This window comes from Nilaparvata lugens, chromosome 3 (assembly GCF_014356525.2).
Source record: "Nilaparvata lugens isolate BPH chromosome 3, ASM1435652v1, whole genome shotgun sequence".
Classification (NCBI taxonomy): Eukaryota; Metazoa; Arthropoda; class Insecta; order Hemiptera; family Delphacidae; genus Nilaparvata; species Nilaparvata lugens.
In genome coordinates, this window is record NC_052506.1 from 62985459 (window position 1) to 63006568 (window position 21110).

Below are 21110 nucleotides of genomic sequence, written 5' to 3' on the forward strand. Positions count from 1 at the left end.
AGCAGATATTTAATTCGTTTTATTGATATTTACAATTTACAGTGTACAGTTCACAATAAACAATTGATATATTAAGGCAGCTAAAGGTCCAGGACAATTAAGATTTAGCAGAGCAATTTTGTACTTTATGTAACATGAAAACGAAAAAGTTATTTCTAACTAATGCGTTTTTCAAACTTCAACTTCATTGTTACTAACAAACCGAAAGGTATAGAAATTCAGAGATGACAAATAAAAATATTAGTAAAACACTGAATCAAAGGAATTTAATATCAAATAAGGTTTCACTTTTAGAGGCATTACCAGAATGAACGATAATAGTGGTAATGTTAGAGGAGATACTTAACTTTCTCATTCCTCCTCTTCTTCATGTTCAGAATGTTACACTGAATCACGTTTGTATGAACTATTACAAATTGCACAAAAGTTTAAACAATGTTTTAAAACAAGAAACAACAAGAATACATTACTAGATTAATTTACAAGAACACTATTAAATTTTAATCATAAATCAGTCTCTATTCAAAGGTATGATAAGTTTATTATCAATCTTTGGCTTTCTATCTATAAATATCTAATCACATATTTTGGGAAAAGCAGCGTTTAAGGTCGTTGAAGATACAACAGAAAATGTTGAAGAGTATGGAATATTCAAACGGTACCTGCTATGAACTTTCCAAGTGTAAAATGATGTTTAATATCGCAAAAATCTACGTATATTATTGGTTAATCAAATTACTATAACTTATAATTCACATAATAAATAAATTACAATACTAGAGAAGTTTCAAAATACTATTCGATTCACCAATCTATTGAATAGTAATTCCACCTATTTATAAATGCTATTCTTAATGATAAATTATTGCTAATAAAGTTGACGAATCACTTTCTTCGGTAGCGAAAACCTCCCAAGGACATAACGCCCGACAATAGGAAAGCAGCTAACTGCAAATTATGAAATGGATTCCTTACATAAAACTATTACATTGAATATTAAAAAATATCTTTATCCATGATAGTTCTTTAATTTTTCTTGATAATAATTTCTTGTATAACACTATAGATTTATTGATAATGAATATGTAATGATTGCAATAATGGATTATTGAAGTTTTATAGCTTTTCGATGGTTGAAAGTGAGTTACTCTTGTTTAACTAAAGCCTTGTAATGACTCTGTAACAAGTATTTATAATTAGGTTAAATTTGAAAAACATAATTATTAAAACATTTCCATTAAGACTTTTAAAAATAAGATTCTATCACAATACAGTAGTCTCTACTACACGGTTTTAAATAGTTATGCTTTCAAGAAAAAAAATAATAAAACAAGAAACAGAAATTGAGGGACAGAAGCAGTGATGAAAAATATAAGAAAGCATTTAAAGTTCTTAGGCTTTATGACTATTTAAACTTAGTTTGATGGAATTCAAATTTGGTAGTAGTTTTTTGAAGTTCATAAAATGACCAAAAAGACTCTACAGAGCAAGATACGATACGAACATTGATAATTATGACATGAATATTATGGACCGTTATGGAATTATTTAGTAAATTTGTAAATTTTCTCATCGGACCGCGTTGTAATATCTGTAATTACTTACTATGTAAGTTGTAATTTATTTATATTGGTTAACATAATATATAATCCGGAAAAGCATACTATACGGATTTTAATAGTGGATCAATAGTATATTAGTGTATTCTGAAATGTGAAGCATTGCACTGCCACAGGTGTCATTTTAAAACACCAAAACAACGCTATATTTTATAAGTATTTTACATTGAAACATATTATTTCATCCCCATCGTCCCACTCTTTGAAATGGTAAGCAACTTCTAACTAATGATTTACGCTATAATGAATGAATGAGCGACTATAGAATGTGAACAGATAGAAGAAGATAAACAGATTCAGTGATGATAATAAATGACAGAGCTTCTTGAAAGAACAAATTAAATGAACTATAGCTATATAAAACAGAACAACAAATTGTATCAAGTTATATTTCAACAAAGCCTTCTATTCAAAAATTGAAATGGCCAGATTAGTAGTTAAAATTTGAATACAACAATTATAACATCCAGATTACGAGTTTACATTTACATCTAGTTACTAGAACTAAAAGGCTAAAGTCTAATACTCCAAAAAAGTATTGAAACAACACCAATAATTATTGATGAACTCCTGATTTCCAACAAAGAGGAAAGACAATAATTTAAGAATACCATTCTATTTTAGTAGAAGTTGAAGGCTCAAAATGAGAATGGTACATATTATGTTCAAGATAAAACAGTGGATAAATCTGTGAGATATATGTAGTGCGAAAGTGCGTGATTTAGCAATCTCTGCTGTGATTCTAATAGAGAAGTGGATAACATTTTTCACACTTTTACATGAACCGAAAAAAACTATGAACAGATCAGAAAGGAAGAAGCTCAAGTTATTCAGTGGATGATTGATAATTTACTATTCAAAATTCCCTACAATTTATCATAATTTCACTCCTATTATTAGTCTCATGACTTATGACAGATTCTTCTTATTGAAACACAGTGTATAAGTTATACTGCACATTAGTATAATTTCAAAAACGTTATAGTCTCGGCTATTTAATTCTACTCGAGTTATTTGAAATAGATTTATCTATTCTATACTACTATTTATAGTAGTCGTAATTCATATTCTTTGTAGTTTATTGTAGAATATGAGTGTAATAAAGTGGAAGTCAAAAAACTGTTGGATTTGGTGCTTATTTGCTATTTATGTATGAGGAATAACTGAGTCCTATAAAATAGATAGAAAAAACGAACATTAGACTAGACCTAAAAAGTTATTCAACTATTCGAATTCGGAGGGGAGCAGAAAATGTTCAATCCCAAATTTAACTAGAAAACTTCATCTAAATGGTTTTAATAAATTGAATAATACATGACTGAGTAATTACCACAAAAATCACTAGCGTTCTCAGAATAAACTGCGCTAAGAATGAAAAATCAAAATAACAAGAAAAAGAGATCCGAAGTTTTTTTTCCAAAACTTGAGAAGAACATTTGATTTCTATTTTCCAGTTTTTGGATATGATTAAAGATTATATGATTTTGAAAATATTATAAATTAATTTATTTTGGTGGGCGTTCAGCATAACTATGATAATTACATTCCACTGCATAATAATCACAATATTAATAATTATATAGTTTTCAAGGCTTTGCAAAGGCTAAAAATAAACTTTCTACTGGTGATATCTTTCAAAGTTTTTCTCAGGAGAACATTTTTTCCCGATCATTAATTTTTGAGATACGTTTTGGGACAGAACATTTCAAATTCGGTAAGAGATAAATCCATGAGATTTAGAGGATGAATTCTTCATGGTATTGTTGATTGAATAAAACAAAAATTGAGGAAGTTATTCAATTTACCAAAAATAACTCAACTAAAAGTTATTTTTGGTCATTTTTAGTAAATTGAGTAACATTATCAAAAATTGATATTTTCAAAAAATTTCGTTTTATTCAATCAACAATACCATAATATCCTCTGAATCTCATGGGTTTATCTCTTACCGAATTTGAAATGTTCTGTCCAAAAAGATTAATCTTTGAGCGCTCATATCTCAGAAAGTAATGATAAAAAAAATGTTTTCCTGAGAAAACTTTTTAATTCTGATCGTTAGTCACAAATCGAAAAATTTTGAAAAATATCACCAGTAGAAAGTTTATTTTTAGCCTGTACACAGCCTTAAGAAGGCAATACAGATTTCCTTTAAACAAGCTACTTGTTTCTAATATCAATCCACATTTTATAAGGAACTGATAAAACACAGGATCCTAGTGGGATTTGGGATTCTTAGAAGTGAAATTATCTAGTAAAAATGCATTTCGAGAACGAGACTTGCTGAAATGATAAAAATCAGTTTAGTAAGTCATCAACTGGTCAAGAATCTGCTGTTTCGATACCGACCATTATTTTTCAATAACGTGATTTTTCATTAGTCTTCTTTTGATCTCTGAAAAGAGATTTCCAATTTTGCAGTAATATGTGTAAGAAGGATCTTGGATCCTTGAAATCAGTACTATATCCATGTACAGTAAGATTAAAATAAATGGACTAATCAAATTTTAAGAGCTAAATTTCTCGATATTGTATTGCAGTTTGCGAATGCACATACAAACAAAAATACATATTTGAGAAGATTTTGATCCAGCTTGAAAATTTATTGTTGACTGTACTTGAATACAGTAGCTAGGTTATTTGTTAACTTGTCTATATAATTTGATTCTTTGAAGTGCATTAAACCTGTATAGTAAATTGGGTTACTAATCAGTTGCCTAAAAGTAGCTTTGCTTTATCAAGATTAAAAAAAGGTCACACGTAATCTTCAAGCATGAATCTCGTTGTTCGTTGGTCGATTACACAATAACTAGATGCGGGATGAATGAATGATTATCGGCTTTCCTGAGTGGCGAGAACGACTAGACACTGACTTGGATGAGGGTGGGTTATGTGGGACTGGCGGGCGCTGCTTTTCCTAGGTCCTGCATAGGATGATCCGCCAGGGTCGTGCTGTTGTCGATGAAGCTTCCCGGAGATCCGGCACTGGACAGCGACTCTGGCGTGCCCACTGAGCTCAACGACCCAGTCAACGGACTAGCTGTCACATCCAATCTGAAATAAAAATGTTTTTTTTTTCTAACCGGCTAACCGCGTTTGTATCAACTGAAACGTCCATTATGAATGTAATGGCGGATCTTTACCTCATCAAAAATCAAAATAAAATGTATTGCCATTTATTTCTTTCTACAATGGAACAAAACATTTCTTGTGAACTAAAATATATCTTGATGCAGAATAAAAATGAAAATTTATAGAAAGTTCCATAATTTTTACAGAATACTGTATAAAAAGAAGCTCAGAACCTATAAACTTGGTTATTGAAAAGAAGTGAGTAGGCTTTATTACTCGTGAGGTATTGACATTGATTCGTAATGGGAAGATTACTTAGGATAGAAAGAAAAATATAAATAAAGGCTTATAACCCGAACATCTTTCAGTACTAACATAGTGCCAGCTTATTCAAGAGAACAATATTAAAAAATTGAAAATTATGGCACACTCCAACTTATACTTTACTTGAATACTTATACATGAACTATACTCTCCAAGCCTTTATTAATTTGTGTAGCCAGTAGTAATATTGTCCTTCAACTCTACAATTTTCGAGGATTTCCTAGTTGCATCTGAGAAATAATGAACTTTATGAATCAATAATATATGAGTAGCCATTATTTGATGTTTCATGCAGCAAGATATTACTCTTTTATCTTTCCTTTTAGTACGGCTAAAAGAATGAGCAATGGATTCATTGATACATTTATAAACTCTTCGTGAGCATACAGTTTTAACACTCTTTGCAAGCATATAGTTTTCACAGTTTGGCTTGCAATAGTAAGCCAAAATGAGCATACAGTAGTTTGCTCATACAATAGTGAGCATACAGTTCTAACACACTTTGCAAGCATATAGTTTCCACAGTTTGGCATGCAATATGTGTTTTCCAAGTTTCCTCCTATCTTATTATTAATTATAACTTATTATTAATTCTTTGGTTGCCAAAGTTCGATGACTAGCCATTGCGTCTGCCATTCGAATTATGAGAAATCTGTTTGAAGTGCATTGATGTTGATGAGAAGAAGCCAGTTAACACTTTAATACCTTGATTGTGCTAGGAGAAGTCCAGATGATCTCTTTGCAGGTGGTTCGTTATCATCCACATCAACCTTTCGTTTCACAGGCCCCAAGCTTGATGGACGCATAGCAATTGGGCTAGAGCTCCGCCTGAAAAGATTTAAGAAACTCATGTAACAAAGCCAACATAATGAACCAAAGAGGAAAAAAAGGCTTACTCATGATAGTTCGTTACTATAACAAAAACCAGATTTATTTAGTCCCCAAAATATAATTATTTATTAATAAAGGATGAATTCAATAAAATAATTCAAATAAGTGGTAACTTAATTCGCCCAAAATGGATTTTCCAGGTTTGAAAGTAAATTTTGTAAATGCTTGGCGAGATTGACTGAAATCTTTTGCCCTCTGTAATGTTTTTTTTCCGACTACTAACAAATATTAAGGTACCCTAATTTCAAGTTTTCTATACGTTTCAAGGTCCCCTTAGCCCAAAAACATGATTTTTGGGTGTTGGTCTCTCTCTCTCTCTCTCTCTCTCTCTGTGTGTGTGTGTGTGTGTGTGTGTGTGTGTGTGTGTGTGTGTGTGTGTGTGTGTGTGTGTGTGTGTGTGTGTGTATGTGAGTATGTCTGTGAACACGATAACTCCATTCCTAATTAACCGATTGACTTGAAATTTTAAACTTAAGGTCCTTATGCCAAGAGGATCTGACAATAAGAAATTCAATAAAATTGAATTCAAAATGGCGGAAAAAATGGCGGATAATTACTAAAAAAACATGTTTTTCACGGTTTTCTCGAAAACGGCTCTAACGATTTTCTTCAAATTTATACCATGGATAGCTATTTATAAGCCCTATCAACTGACATGAGTCTCATTTCTGGGAAAATTGCAGGAGCTCCGTAATATTCTTGTGAAAAATGGCGGATAATCACTAAAAAACCATGTTATTCGCGGTTTTCTCGAAAACGCCTCTAACGATTTTCTTTAAATTCATACCATATATAGCTATTTATAAGCCCTATCAACTGACATGAGTCTCATTTCTGAGAAAATTTCAGGAGCTCCGTAATATTCTTGAGAGAAATGGCGGATAATTAGTAAAAAATCATGTTTTTCGCGATTTTCTCAAAAATAACTTGACCGATTTTTTTCAAATTCATACCCTGTATAGTTATTTATCAGCTCTATCAACTGGCATATAGTCTTCTTTCTGGGAAACTAATGGGGGTGTCCACACCATCCTTGAGAAATAAACTTAGTAACCTCCTTCTCATGCATGAGGTAGGTAGGTAGCGCAGTTCATAAAAAGAACATATAGTCGAGTTATTTCATCTGTAGAACAGCTGTTTTGACGACTTTAAAAAAATGACGACTAAAAAAATCATAGAATTTCACAGTTTACACAAAGGAAAAAGTACTCTGAAAACAATTATATATACACATATACAGAAGTCTGATCATAGTTTCAAATATGAGCAAGGAAAGTTGTGTGAGTGTACCACACCAGATTTTTTCAGAGTGGAGCCATAGAGAAAAGATAGCATAAGAATATATCCCCTGGTATAAAGTGTTTGTGTTCAAGATTTCACTGTTATATCAAGCCGATTATTGACTGTTACTGTCGACTATTGTTGATTATTACTGTCTTGGACAGGAGAGAGCGTATGAACGGCACATTATTAGAGACTATCAGCATACTATAGCTTCAGGAAAGAGAACTACGTGGACTATCGGCTTAAACAGACAATGGAATTTGAAACATAAAGGCTCTATACTATGGGACATCTTCTTATAGTATCTTTTTTCTATGGTAGAGCCTACTTTTTTCAAAGCATTTTTTTTTAAATCGTGGATTTTTCCACAGCCATTTTTTTCCATGTGGTCAAATGCACTTCATTAAAAAAATGCTTATCACAATACTCATGGTAGATTATTCAGGTCATTATTAACTAAAATTTCAAGTTTTTTTTGTTTTCCATTCAATATAATCCAGCATTAAATCATGTTGATGGAACTCTGCTCCAGTAGTATTCAATGGGTACAACTTCATACTTCATATGAAGTCTTTAATAACGTGGAGTGATAAAAGTATTGGAGATGCCCTGTAGATGTTGCAGCAGAATTTTGAGATAGTTGAGCGGAGTCGAATTTTGACGTTGTTCCATTACAATTGGTAGTTTCCCTTGTCAGTTATCAAATCAGTAGTGATCATGCTATTTTTATTATCATGTTATATATTCGGAGCTTTGTCACAAAGTGAATTTTTGTGACGGATGGAGAGCAGTCGTCTAGTGTAAAATTAGCGAATTTATTCTGTTTTAGAATAGGAATAGGATCGACTGCCGGATATATTTTGTTAGATTTGTAGTTGTGTATATGCATTATCACCATCGTCGCCAATCCCTATAAATCAGCAGCAGCCGTATCATCAAAACGATAAGCGGCTACCGAGTCGGGTTGGTATCGCTCTTCATGAAATTTCTGGAATAGAAATATTGTTTACCGGCCTGATTTAGTGTAGTAATTAGTATCATTGTCATCATTAGCTGCACCCTTAACATCAGGAGCAGCTGAGTCAAACCCTGTCACATGACCAGTGGCGTGATCGTCTTTTCAGACTCCCATTGGTCGGCGAGCTTTTTTCCCCCGGCCTCCTAATTTTCAGCGACCGGGTGCTGCTTCATGAAGACCTGGGAGAGAAGCAGTTGTTCGGTGAACGGGTTTGTGTACGGCCGCGTTCCGAGCGGCGCTCCTAATAGTGGTGTACTAGAGGGTTAATATTCTATTCTGTATTTTAGTGAATGGAATATTGTATGTCGAATTGCCGACTGTATTTGAAGGTGGATTTTCCTGGGGGATTTTCTTTCTTGTCAGCTATTTATCCTAAATTCGTATCACTGGGAGTGGACGTGTTATCCTTGGTTTGAAACCTGTAAGGGATCTCAAGTTTGTGCTACAAATAGTTGAGTGGGAAATTTAGCTAGGCTCTTATAGCGGATTATTTTTGAGTACTTAATTTATAATCCTCGACTCTGTCGCTTCACGACGTTTTTAATTATAATGCGGGAAGTGGGAATCGGTTCGCTATTCTCCGTATCAGTATCCACGTCGATTCAGGTAATTGTATGTCAGGACTGGTAGTCCGTATATTTTTCCTTCTCTGTAGTAAGGTGGCCTTCAGTTTAAAGAGTAATTCTTCTCCATTGAATTTTTATTCTTGTAGGGAAATCCCTGTCCTTTTTGAGAATAGTTTTACTCAATTAATTTTTATTCTTGTGAGAAAATCCCTGTTCCTTTTGAGAAAAGTTTTCTCGATTAATTTTTATCCTTGTAGAGAGATTATTATCATTTATAGTAAGTTTTCCTTGCTTGGTTTTCATACTATAGAGTGGCCCAGTATTTTAACTTTTCTTAGCAGTTTCTGACTTGCTGTAATTCCTAGTAGGAAAATTCCAATCATTTCCTAGAGAACTCAGGTACAGCTTGAGTTCGTCCTTGTCGAAGTTGGTAGACTGCGACGTCCTTTCTCTTTCTTTCTCTTCACTTTCCCTATTCTAAAATCCTTCTAGCTCTCAGGTACAGCTTGAGGACTTCCTCGCCGAAGTTTCTAGACTGTGGCATCCTTTCTCTTTCTTTCTCTTAATTCTTCCTGTGTTAAAATCCTTCCTGATCTCAGTTCCAGATTCGAGATCGTCCTTTCTAAAATTCTTAGAAACCTGTCTTCTTTAATAGCAAATATTATTTGCTGGCTTTACCTGTGGAAAATTCACGAATTTTCCCGTGATCTCAGTTGCAAATTAGAGATCGATCTTGTGGTAGTCATTAGACTGGCAATTACTTGGAAAAGTCTATTGAAATCTTTTCCTGAATTAGAAGTCTCTGACTCGATATTTTCCTTGTGGAAAATCCTGGAAAAATCCTTTCCTACCCTGACAACGACAGACTGTTGTCTTCCCGATATTATTCTACAGACTGTGTCTGTGGAAAATCTTTTCTATCCTCTCATAATAGTCGACATACTGACTATTAATTTAAAAGCGTTTCGGACGATTGAGAGTGATTCCCATACCCTTAAGGGCACTCACAGATTGGCCCTTAATAACCGGCGCGCAGTCATCAGATTAGCGCGGAAATCCTGTTTAGCAGTTTCAGAATTGCTGAAAATCCTTTCGCAGCTGCAGGCTCGCGATTCAGAAATCCGACACCCGAAACCTTATCCTCTAAACTTTAATTACCACATAATTGAAATTGATATACTGTATTTAGCTAGCAGGTCCAGCTTGCTGAGAGCTAGAGCGCAATTCTCAGATTGCGGATTATTGAGCAGATATTTATTTGCTGTAGAGAATAATAATCTTATTATTGATTCCCTGTTCCCTACACCCTATACCGTATACCTCATACCCTGCACCCTACTCTCTATAGCTTACACCCTATACCGTGCTCTATTTGACGATATCTTAAATATCACTAACAACTCCATAGTTCCGCCATATCGTTACTCCATAGCCCTCAACTTAAACCCCATAGAAAAACCACATCCCGGGCTTGCAGGTACAGCTTGCTCGCCGTCAATTCGCAGTTGGTTCAGATTGCGTACTACCTTTATACATAGAATTATTGGTAGGGATCTGATAGTCAGATCCGTCTCCTTGTATAGGGTTATCTTAATCTCCCTTAACACCCACCCTGTATTCCAAAGGCCGAGGGCCGAATCGGCCAGCAACGGCACGGGCAAACACTCTTCCCCTGAATGTAAAAATCTCGCGAAAGAAGCAGAGGGTAATGAATCAGGATAGAGGGAGAAGTGTAGGTCCGGTAACTCCACCTGTCAGTACGGCTACTGACCCCGACCCATATCCGACTGTAGCTAGTCCGCGTTGTAGCAATACTTCGCAATTATTAGGAAACCTGGAGGGTGGAATAGGGCATCCTAATAGCTTGTTGACTGGTATCTTTGTAGATCTCTGGCTTACTTTTTGCCTCACTTGTCTAAACATCTAATGACTTTCAGGACTCTTTCACTGATTCTTTCTTCGATGTGTAATAATGATCAAATCTATCTCAAATTCTACATCAAACATTCCAAAGAAAAAATATATCAATTTTCATAAATATTTTTATGTTCTGCACAATTCGTGGGCTGGAAAATATGAATTTCGATAACATTCAAAATTAAGCCTTAAAATAATACCAATTCCTAAGTACAGTTAGTGATGTGGATCGAGAATATTCCCAGTGGGAAGGTGACTTATGATTTGACAATATTTCCGAGGCCAAGAAATTTTGGGAATTTATGGGAACTTAAGGGAATTTATAAAAATGTTCTAAGAATGATTAAATTGATCAATCCCACTCATATTTTACGTTAACATAATCAATAAATCATCATTCTATTTGATATTGATCAAGCTCAGCCACATTTTACATTGATATAATCAATAAATCATCATTCTTTTAGTCTGTTTTTGCTCACTCACTCACTGTCTTTTAAATACTCCTATAGTCCAGTCAATGAAAGATTATATAGGGAAAATTTTGGAACACAATTTTCGACCTCGTAGCTCTTTTAAGGGTAGTAAGGGAGTAAACATATCAAAAGTCCTCACTCCTACCCCCTGTGCTAAGGTGGTAGGGGTGGTTTGAAAGTGCCATATTTTGTTTTTTGCATATATCTCAAACAATATGCGCCTTTCAGAAATTTTTGTCGAACACAATCATAATATAAAAGCTCACAAATTATCCTACAAGTTTCATTTCCAAAATTTTTATACGCATTATACTCTCTTTAATTTGATCTATGGTCTAATTATTTTACGCATCTCCCGACGATTGTTGCAGCTGTTATAATGTTGAGTGTGAATTCTTCAGTTTAACAACAATAGATCAATTGTCAGGGAAATTGGGAGGGAATGTTTGGAACACAATATTTGACTTCGCAGCTTTGTTTGAACTAGTTAGAAGGTGAACATATCAAAAGTAATCATTCCTACTCCTTGAGCTTAAGGGATGAGGGTAGTTTAAAATTTGCATTTTTTCATTTCAGGCTGACACGCATGTAACTAGGAAAAAATGCATTTCAGCGACATGGCTAACTGAGTAAAAATGAAGCTAGATAAATTTCCTACAAGTTTTGTACAGTAGAGCTATGTGATATCTTCTTTAATTTTTGAGATAATCACTTTTAAAAGTGTAAAATCTTTTTACACTGAAAAGACAGCTATTCTTCCAACTTTTTGCACTTTCAGGGCTTATTACCCAACAACAATGCATCGAAATAGTATATTTCGCACCTAGAGCAGAAAATGAGATTTTTCCAGCTCGAAATCGGGTTTCAAGTCCGAGGCCGTAGGCCGAGGACTAGAAAAGATTGAGAGCTGGAAAAACATTTTTGCCCGTGGTGCGAACGATATTTTTCGCCACACTACAGGTATTGCTGACAAAATAAATAAAGAATACAAAATAAAGAATACTCGTTAAGCTATCGTACCTATCTCTTGATTTTAGTGGTAGAAGATTTGCAGTCAGGATTTCAGATTCTTTTAAAATTTCACTTGGAATACCACAGTCATCTTCAAGCATTTTTGAAAATTCGGAATGCACTAATCAACAATAAATAATTGAATAAAACTGGTTGCGAAGCGAATTAGTTTGATTCGAAACTGGAACTAAAATCATGGCGACTTCAGCTTATTATGAAAGTGGACACTCGCCCGATCTAGCGGATGACTTATTAATAATAATTAGCGCGTTGTTTCAAGCCATAAGCGGCTGGAAAGAGACAACTTTCTGGCCTAGACCGGAAAAGAAACCCTTTCTGACGTCGTCTGCAAACAAGGTCTTTCAGATCTACGTAGGGACTGGAAAACAGCTGCTTTCTGTGCAGTGTGGCGAAAAAATGTATTTTTTTAAACAGGGGGTAGGAGTAAGGACTTTTAATATGATTACTCCCTTACTATCCTTAAAAGAAGAGCTACGGGGTCGAAAATTGTGTTCCAAAATCTTCCCTCTATAATCTTTCATTTGACTAGACTATACGAGTATTTAAAAGATACTGAGTTGTAGAGCATTCAATTCTCTTCAATTTAATGTATTATTTCATCATTTTATGCTTTCCATCAATTTTTATAGCAGTTTTAGTGTTGAGTGTGGTAGGAGTGAGAACTTTTTCTATGCTTCTATCCCCCTCACTTTTCTTAAAAGGACTGCGAGGTCAAAAACTGGGTTACAAACTTATCCCTCTATATCTTTTTGAGCATTCGTTGCCTGGACTAGTATCTTATTACAAGTTAAGTGAGCCTCAATGACTCTTGAAAGGTTGTGAGCTGTGAAATTATTTTCTTTTTAATATTGAATTAAACTTGAGTATTTATGCTCCTTGTTTTAGTTTAGCCTATTTTGCTGTATTTTATAATTTCTAATTCTTGGATTTATATTCTACTCTAATCTTTATTTAGGAGATCAATTATTTTTGTGCGGAGAAATTGAATAAAATCATGCAATGAAAGTTGAATTACACTCAACACTTTGTTGACTTTGATTACCTGATTTACAGGCATTTATTAGTAAGTAAAAAAATCTTATTCAACATGTAAGACATGAAAGTAGCACGATAATAGTGGTGCGATAGTTGAATGATTTATTGAGTGCTCATTTCTCTTTTCAGTCTATGAACTTCATATTACTGTTTTCTTTGAACTTACTACAATTTATAAGCTATTCATCCTTATATTTCTTACATAAATCTGTTGTATAACAGGTGATTGAGACCATGTGTAACAAAAAACGTCTTTTTCGGACATTGTTTATGGAAGTAATCATAAATTTCCTCAAGTTCCCATAAATTCCCGGGAATTTATGATTTTTGGGAATATTTCCCTTAAATTCCCTGGGAATATTTCCTCGATCTTAAATTCCCGAGAATTTTACATCACTAAGTACAGTACTGTATTTCAATAATATCTATTCAAAGTTATTTTCGATTGGGATGCCCTAACTGTGTTCTCTCCAGGAAACCATTGTCTATCCTTCGTCTTTCCACCTTTATTTCCTTGAGCTCTTTCCAAAAACTTCCAGGAGGATCAGTGTCTGCCATGCTGGTTACATGCCTATATGACGGAGACTACTCATATAATTATTATCATAGGATCGTTCAAATATTTTTAGGGCTACTTAGAATAATATAAGGGTGCAAGTGATTCTTTTTATTTATCATAGCATGTTTTTCAAGTCTCTTGCAGTGTTGAGGAGAGCCTCCACATGGTCCCGACATGGGACCCCAAACATGGTTTGTTTAATGCATATAATCATAACCACCTCTAATACCTGTATTAGAGGTGGCTATGATAGAATTCATGATTTGGGGCATTCCCATGTCGTTATGTACTAGTGACCCCCTGGGTTGGAAAACTGTTGTATTGTAATCTTTGAAACCCGCCACTTTGAATTATACTGAGTTGATCAAAATTATGGAAACAGCAAAATATTTATTTTCCAAAATATTTTGACAGTAGGGTATTTGAAATGAAATATTACTCTTGAAAAATTACTCTGTCGCTTCAACATCTTTGACCCTCATATGAATCCGAATTAATTTGTTTTAAATGAGAAGGAGGTCACGTGATAAATGATTTCGATACAGAGTTCCAAGAGAAAATAAATGGCAAAAACCACACATTGATATCTCAACCCATATCAGTTTGTTGATGTAAAAGTTGTAGATTATGTTGTTTATTAACCAGCTGAAATCATGTGCCAGCGCATGAAGGCCTGTCTGTGCGATAGCTTCCAAATAGCCCCAGCTGATATTATGAATGAATGGAAAAAGTTTTGTAATTGCAAGCAATGAATTTTTGAGCTGACTAAATGATAAATCACAATAAATTCATTCTTATGCTATTTCAATGTTATTTGTTATATCCTGAAAAATTACGAAGGAGTGAGTAAATTTTGCTGTCCAACGAACTTAACCTGTGAAAAGTTTCGAAGAATAGGCCTACATGTTCAAAATCTGAAGCTGATTGATCAATTCTTTCTAAAGTTATTGTAGAACATACAAACAGACGACTTTGGCCTACAGTAAGTCAAAAGTGAGAACACGCTAACGCTCGTTCGATAAACTGCTCTTCTCTCCTCATGGGATATGGCTTATAGCCAAGTGCCAAGGAGTTGAGACATATGTGCTAAGTTACATAATATGATCCTAAAAGTAGGCTTCAAGATAAGCAAAACGGATAGCCTGGTTAGTGCGAGTGGAGCAAAATTATTGGCAACTGCCTAGTGCTAGACAATGACCGCGAGCTGAGTGAATCCCACTTCTACTACAACTAGAATATAATAGAAAAACTTTTATTGAATCAATAAGCTACATTAAGCAAACCTTAAAGAGACTACTACTAATAATATTAATATTGTGTGACCTGGTTGGCTAAGGTTTGGTGTAAGAGTTTTCAGGTCACACCTGATAAATTTTAGGGCCTCTGACATGACCTAAATTGAATGAATGTTTTAGTTAGCCGAAACCGACATGTCGGTCGATGACCATCAGAAAAACGATAGTGTAATAATCGCAGTACTGAATAGCATGGAATAGCACTAACCTGGTGCAGAACGATTTGCGAGTAGGACTAGGTGAAAGGTTGGTGCGCCAGGCGGTGGGTGAGAAGTTGTTGGGTCGCATAGTGAGCATGCGCGTGGGTGAGGGCGAGGGGGACGTGTGGATCGCCGTACTGATGTGCAGTGGGTCCAGCAGACCGGTGCGCGCCATCTTGCTCCCCCCTCCGACCCCACCCCCACCACCAACACTGCCATTCGTCGAGTCGTTGCTTTCCGAGTTCTCGTTCAACTGCAAAGTCAACTAGGATATTCACATACAAACGTATTAATGTTTATGAATCACTGCAAAAAATGTTGATAAAATAAATTAATATCTCATTAAATAAAATAAAAATGACTGAAATAAATATGCAATCAGTGTCACCTACTGGAACAGAATCATTGTCAGTTAAACCATAAATAAATGATAGCATTTTAAGAAAAAATCCCATGGTATTTAAGTCTTTTATGTTCCAAATTACAATTCGATTTTTGTTAACTCAAGCTAATTACTGTCGACTACTGTCTATTATTACTGTTTTGGCCGGGTCCGGGTGAGAGTGTAAGAAAGGCACATTATGAGACTACCAGCGTCACATAGCTTCACGAAAAATAACTACTAGGACTAACGGCTTGAGTTAACTTTGAAAATTGGAACATGAACGCCTTATACAATGGAATATCTTTCTGTGCTATCTTTTCTCTATAGTTAAACTCTGAGTAAAATAGTTTGAGACTGAAGCTTCCAGTTGATGTAATATATGTTGACAAATTGGGCGTCTTCACTTAGCACCGACGACAGTGACATTACGCCTAGAATGTCGGCCGAGATCGTTGAAGTCTTACACTCTTACCGATAATATGTCGGCTGATGGTGGATTTGACACCACGCAATCCTGATCACGATGACATCGTGTCAGGGCAATGTTGGTTTGTGTGAATTCCATTGCGATTTAATATATTCAACGTGACAACGCTGTTTAGAATAACGCTAACAGTGTTTATCGCATTGCATATATTTACAATACGTCACAATATCCATATACACATGGGCTTGAATGAGAAATCGTTTGTAATTGATTCAATCTATTTTAGAATTATTTTTAAATGTACAATGTGTGTTTGATGTTTTGGATCGTAAATTGGAGTGTAACTCAAAAATGTGAAAATGACATATTATAACCTAGTCACATTTGAACTGGTTTATAAATTAGAATTGGAACCGTTTCGGGCTTTAGGCTGTGATCTAGAAGTTGTATAAGTATACTTCTGAATGGTTAGAAAAATAGATTCACAGATTCGCATAATTTAGCAAAGACAATATTTGATCAACTGCAAGCTCAGTTTACACTTATTTTATTGTTCATTCAGAGTAAAGAAACACATCACAATATCCTAAAGGATTCTATACAACATTTCAACAAACCAGTATAAAGGAAATAACCCAGTTTCATATGAAACCAGTGTTCTAGATAAAATATGTTATTGGTTACTCTGATCACATAGATTTCTATGCACAATTAGATGGAATAATTTTTGAGCATCCACATATTGATAGGATTATTTATCTGCCTACCAGCAGATAGCTCAAAAAAAACATAATAAACATTTTATAAAAATATAGGCTAGGCTAATTTGAAATAGGAATAATTTCAGCTCGCTGTGTTAGTAATGATCGTCGAAATTTGTTATATTTTGATTTATATTAAGGCACTTTAGTAGATAAAAATGGACCTCCAACCATAATAGGAAATCATCTACCGATAACTGTATTTTACAATGATAAAATTTTACTAAAAAAGGCATCTCTTTATCCCTTAAATTTTTATTAGATATTCATATAAAAAGGAAATATCTAAAAAATATGTAATCCTGTTGTAAAACATTTAAATAATTACTGCAGTTGTCATTTAGATTGTATAATTCCTGATGTTTGCAGCTCCACAAGCCTCAACTGATCCAAACTTGAGTAATAATAATCCCTTATTGCTTATTGATATGGATGTTGGTTGTTATTCATAAATCTACATACCACGAATGGCATATCGTGATTTAATTTTTTTGGGTCACAATCTTTCAACAAAAGAAATTGAAAATTTCTGACAGCTTCACAATCTAATGAATTTACCTTATCATCTTTACTGCCAACTAATCGTAGATCCTCACATGATGCTGACATAGCCATTGCTGAATGAACCTCTCTCTCATGGGCCATTTCTCTTCCAATAGCATTTTCGCATTCTTCCTGTAGGATCTGATTAACTCTGGGTGTTAGACGGGGAGATAGTCCCTGAAAAAGTATATTTTGCATTATCACATATCAGCAAAAAATAATCATTATAATAGAAACGAGAAAAGCTTTATCATAAGTAAAAAATAACGGTTAAAAATTATGATTATAAAAATATTTCTAACTGTACAAATCCGATTATGAACAAATTCAAAATTACATCAAACTTAATTTATCAGAAGAAACATGTTTTACACTACAATACGAAAATGGAAAATATAAAAAATATTCAGGCTCTTTGCATTCTAATCGGAAATCTATTGATAAACTGAGTGAATCCCATTAAAGTTGGGATTATGGTCTCTTTTTTATTTTCTCACGATATAAGAGTATTAAAGTTAAAAGTGGCCAAATACCTAAAATTCATTGGTAAAAAAGTTAAAAAAGAAAAAAAAACTTGAAAAAAAATAACTTTGAAAATTAATGAAAAATATGGTTTCTGATCTATTTACAATTTCATCAAATTCTCACTATTGGCCATTCCGATTTTCATTAGCCTAGAAACTGATTATCCCTGAGATAAAGCATTTGACCGGTATAAGTATTTAAACATTTTTCTGATACATCGGCCAGAACATGAATGAGGGTAGCAGCGTCTATTTCAACAAATCGACAACAAGGTTTACTTGCATCGAGTCACCGCATATTCATGACTGATCATGGCTATCCCACAAGACTCAAGACTCGTGACACACGAGGGTGATTTTAGACTATTCGTCAGCAGCTCCTTTCGCTTCTTGTACAAACACGTCGAGTTTGACTCACTCCAATTGTCAGCATGTAATGAGACGCCGAGTCGACTACTGATCACACGAAAAAGAAAACCACGCTGCCGTTGTTGCTGCTACCGTGTTTTGCTTTATTCAATTACATTGGTTGAGGCGCATTTGCCAGCCGAATCGGTGAAAAACGGTCCATGTGTTTTTAGACGTTATAAAAATGTTTCCTAATGTGTGAGTATATTATAATTATTATGATCGTATGATAAGTAGAAGTGGTAGAAATATTCTGTATATTATAGGTGAACTTGGCTGTATTGATGTTGCTGTTGTATTTTCTTTAGAGGAAATAGATTGTTCGTTTTGAAAGCCAATTGATGAGTAACAGAGACCACCAACCACTATTCGTTTCATTTGTCTCTTTGACATGCCATCTCGTTTGTGTTTGAACGTGCATGTTTGCGTTTTTTAATTCCTTTGACGAAATCTATCCAGTGTGAAGACTGGTCATGGATGAAAAGAAAATTGAATTGAATTGAATAGGAGCCGACAAGGTGACCCTTGGCTGTCATTTGAATAAATGGAAACCAGAGGCAATCTCTTATGCGTTACCTTCATTAGTGCATAGTGTTTTCAACTCAAATAATGACAGACTACTCACTCCTGAGTTCTGCATTGGACTAAAACTGGCACTATAAGAGCTACGTCTAGCTCGTCCATGTGTTGAGAAGAAGTTGAACGATGAAGTTGGCTCCCTATGACAGAAAAACACAAGAATTGAACATAAACATAATGACTCAAATTCAAAAATAACGAAATTTGGGTTGGGGAGGTCAACTATATTTGTACCTTTGAATGAAAATTTTCCATACAAGACAAGATGAAATTGGATACCGTACAGAAATTGCCTATGAGTCAGGGGCGCCGACCCGCCGACTTATCAAAAACTTTGGGTGGGCTTAATCACTCCGGAAGGTCTAAGAGTATCTAATATCCCCCCAAAAAAGAAGGATCCGGGGGTCCTCCCCCGGAAAATTTTAGAAATTAAAAAAATGCTTGGAAGCATTTCATGCCTGATTCAACTATTAACGAAGCCCCGCCAACCCCAGTAGTCGGCGCCCATCCTTCGAGTTATAGGTCTGAATGGACATTCTTTGGTAATTGAGTAGATATAAGTGCAGGATTAGGCCTACAATATGCTATTATACCAATCATTCCCCTTTACAAATATTATTATTGAAGGACAACACAAATGGACCTCCATTTATGACAATATACATGGACAAAATATGATACATATAGCAGTCCAGTAAGCTACCGTATCTTATTAGTTTGTGATTGTAAATTGATATGACACTCAGAAAACGCCTTGAAAATAATACCTACCTACTGGTAACTAATACTTACCTATCTGGTACCACACCTTATACCCTACTAAAAAGTACATTAGGTCAAATATGATTCAAGCCAAATTTTAATCTTAAGTTTAAAGTATAGTAGGCTAATTGAAAATTAAAAAAATGGCGAAATAATTTCTTTAGTAGGAATAATGGTAAGGTAAATAGGTAGGCCTAGGTTAGATGTTACTTGCTCTTGTTATACAGAAAACTTGTTAGCCATACTTCCTTACCTCTGCTTGGTAACTGTAGTTGAAGAAGTAGTCATTGCTGGATTCAAATCATTTATCATGGGTGCGCTACTAGATCTTTTCAATATAGATGGATTATCGACTTCCATTTTTGTTGCAGAATTTACAGACATTATGGATGATATTGATACTATTCAAAGAATCCGACATTACAATCCGTACCTTATTCGAACAAACTAGGTACATAAATCAGATTGTAAAAAGTATTTAAAATCTCAAGATATTATTATATTTAGAAAATAATTGTCAATCAAGATTAACTTTAAATGAGCTCTATTTGTAATTGAAGTGAATGACAAAGAAAGACTCTACCCTACTCAAAAAGATTTTGAATGAAACATAAATAAAATGTCAATAAGCTAAAAGTTATACTCAATTGAATTGGATAACTTGTAATTGATTGAAAATTTCCAATTATAACGTAAATTATTAATTTCTATAAGCCCTAAAACCTTGAAATTTCCGATACATTTTTCACAACCACAAAACTGGGAAGGAGATACAAAGCATTGACATTACAAACTTCCCAATCAGTTTTTTCAAAATAAATTCACTGTAGGCTACACAACTCGAAATCACTTGGAATTAAAAATAATAGTTCAAAAATCATTGCGTATCTTATAACAATAAATTTAAATATTTCAATTCTCAAAAACGACTACGACTGTGACTTCACAAGAAATCCGTCCGATTTGGGCAGTGCAAAGTAGGCAGAGCCATGTTGATAGTATTCTATTGACTGAAGTGCAACTCTTGTTGAGGTTATGTGTCAACTTTACTTCTAGCTCTATCTGGCCCACGTCAATACTGTCTTTAGATAGTCCGTGTATTATCAAATACTTTTTAAAAGAATGCGTTGAAGTCTTCAAAAACAGTTATTATAAATCTTGTATTCCTGAAAAACTGGTAAAAGTTATTAAATAAGGATGACAATGGGAGATGAAACTCCTGTCGCTTCCCTGGTTATGCCTGTTTTGATACGCCCTGTACTGTCACAGGTAAGGACACTAAATTAAAACACATATTTAATTAAAAACACAGTCATTCTAATCCTAATCAAAATTTTTTAACAGGGCCCATAATATATTGTCTATATTGCTATTTTAAATTACATCCAGAACACTATATTTTTTATCCTTTTACGTTCAATCAAGTTGATGGTCAT

The 21110-nt window shown here is 34.3% G+C and overlaps 2 protein-coding genes across 3 annotated transcripts in view; one reads left to right on the forward strand and one right to left on the reverse strand.

Annotated features, from left to right (window-relative positions):
- On the reverse strand, nt 1–20924 carry LOC111044188 (protein FAM122A). Of its 2 annotated transcripts, none has more exons than XM_022329270.2 (6): nt 19928–20663; nt 18959–19052; nt 17417–17578; nt 15294–15550; nt 5718–5840; nt 1–4670 (listed from the first exon to the last, which is right to left on the reverse strand). In XM_022329270.2, the coding sequence occupies exons 1-6, from the start codon at nt 20056–20058 to the stop codon at nt 4505–4507; spliced, it is 933 nt and encodes a 310-aa protein (XP_022184962.2). In that variant the 5' UTR covers nt 20059–20663; the 3' UTR covers nt 1–4504. The 2 variants fall into 2 exon arrangements, with proteins under 2 accessions (XP_022184962.2, XP_022184963.2); XM_022329271.2 differs by having other exon boundaries at nt 29–4670; nt 15294–15538; nt 19928–20924.
- The window catches only part of LOC111044189 (programmed cell death protein 10), a 20297-nt gene continuing 19240 nt past the window's right edge, over nt 20054–21110 (forward strand). Inside the window, exon 1 of the mRNA XM_022329272.2 lies at nt 20054–20943. Within this exon, the coding sequence (XP_022184964.1) occupies nt 20872–20943 (72 nt within the window). The 5' untranslated portion in view covers nt 20054–20871. The remainder of the gene's footprint in view (nt 20944–21110) is intronic.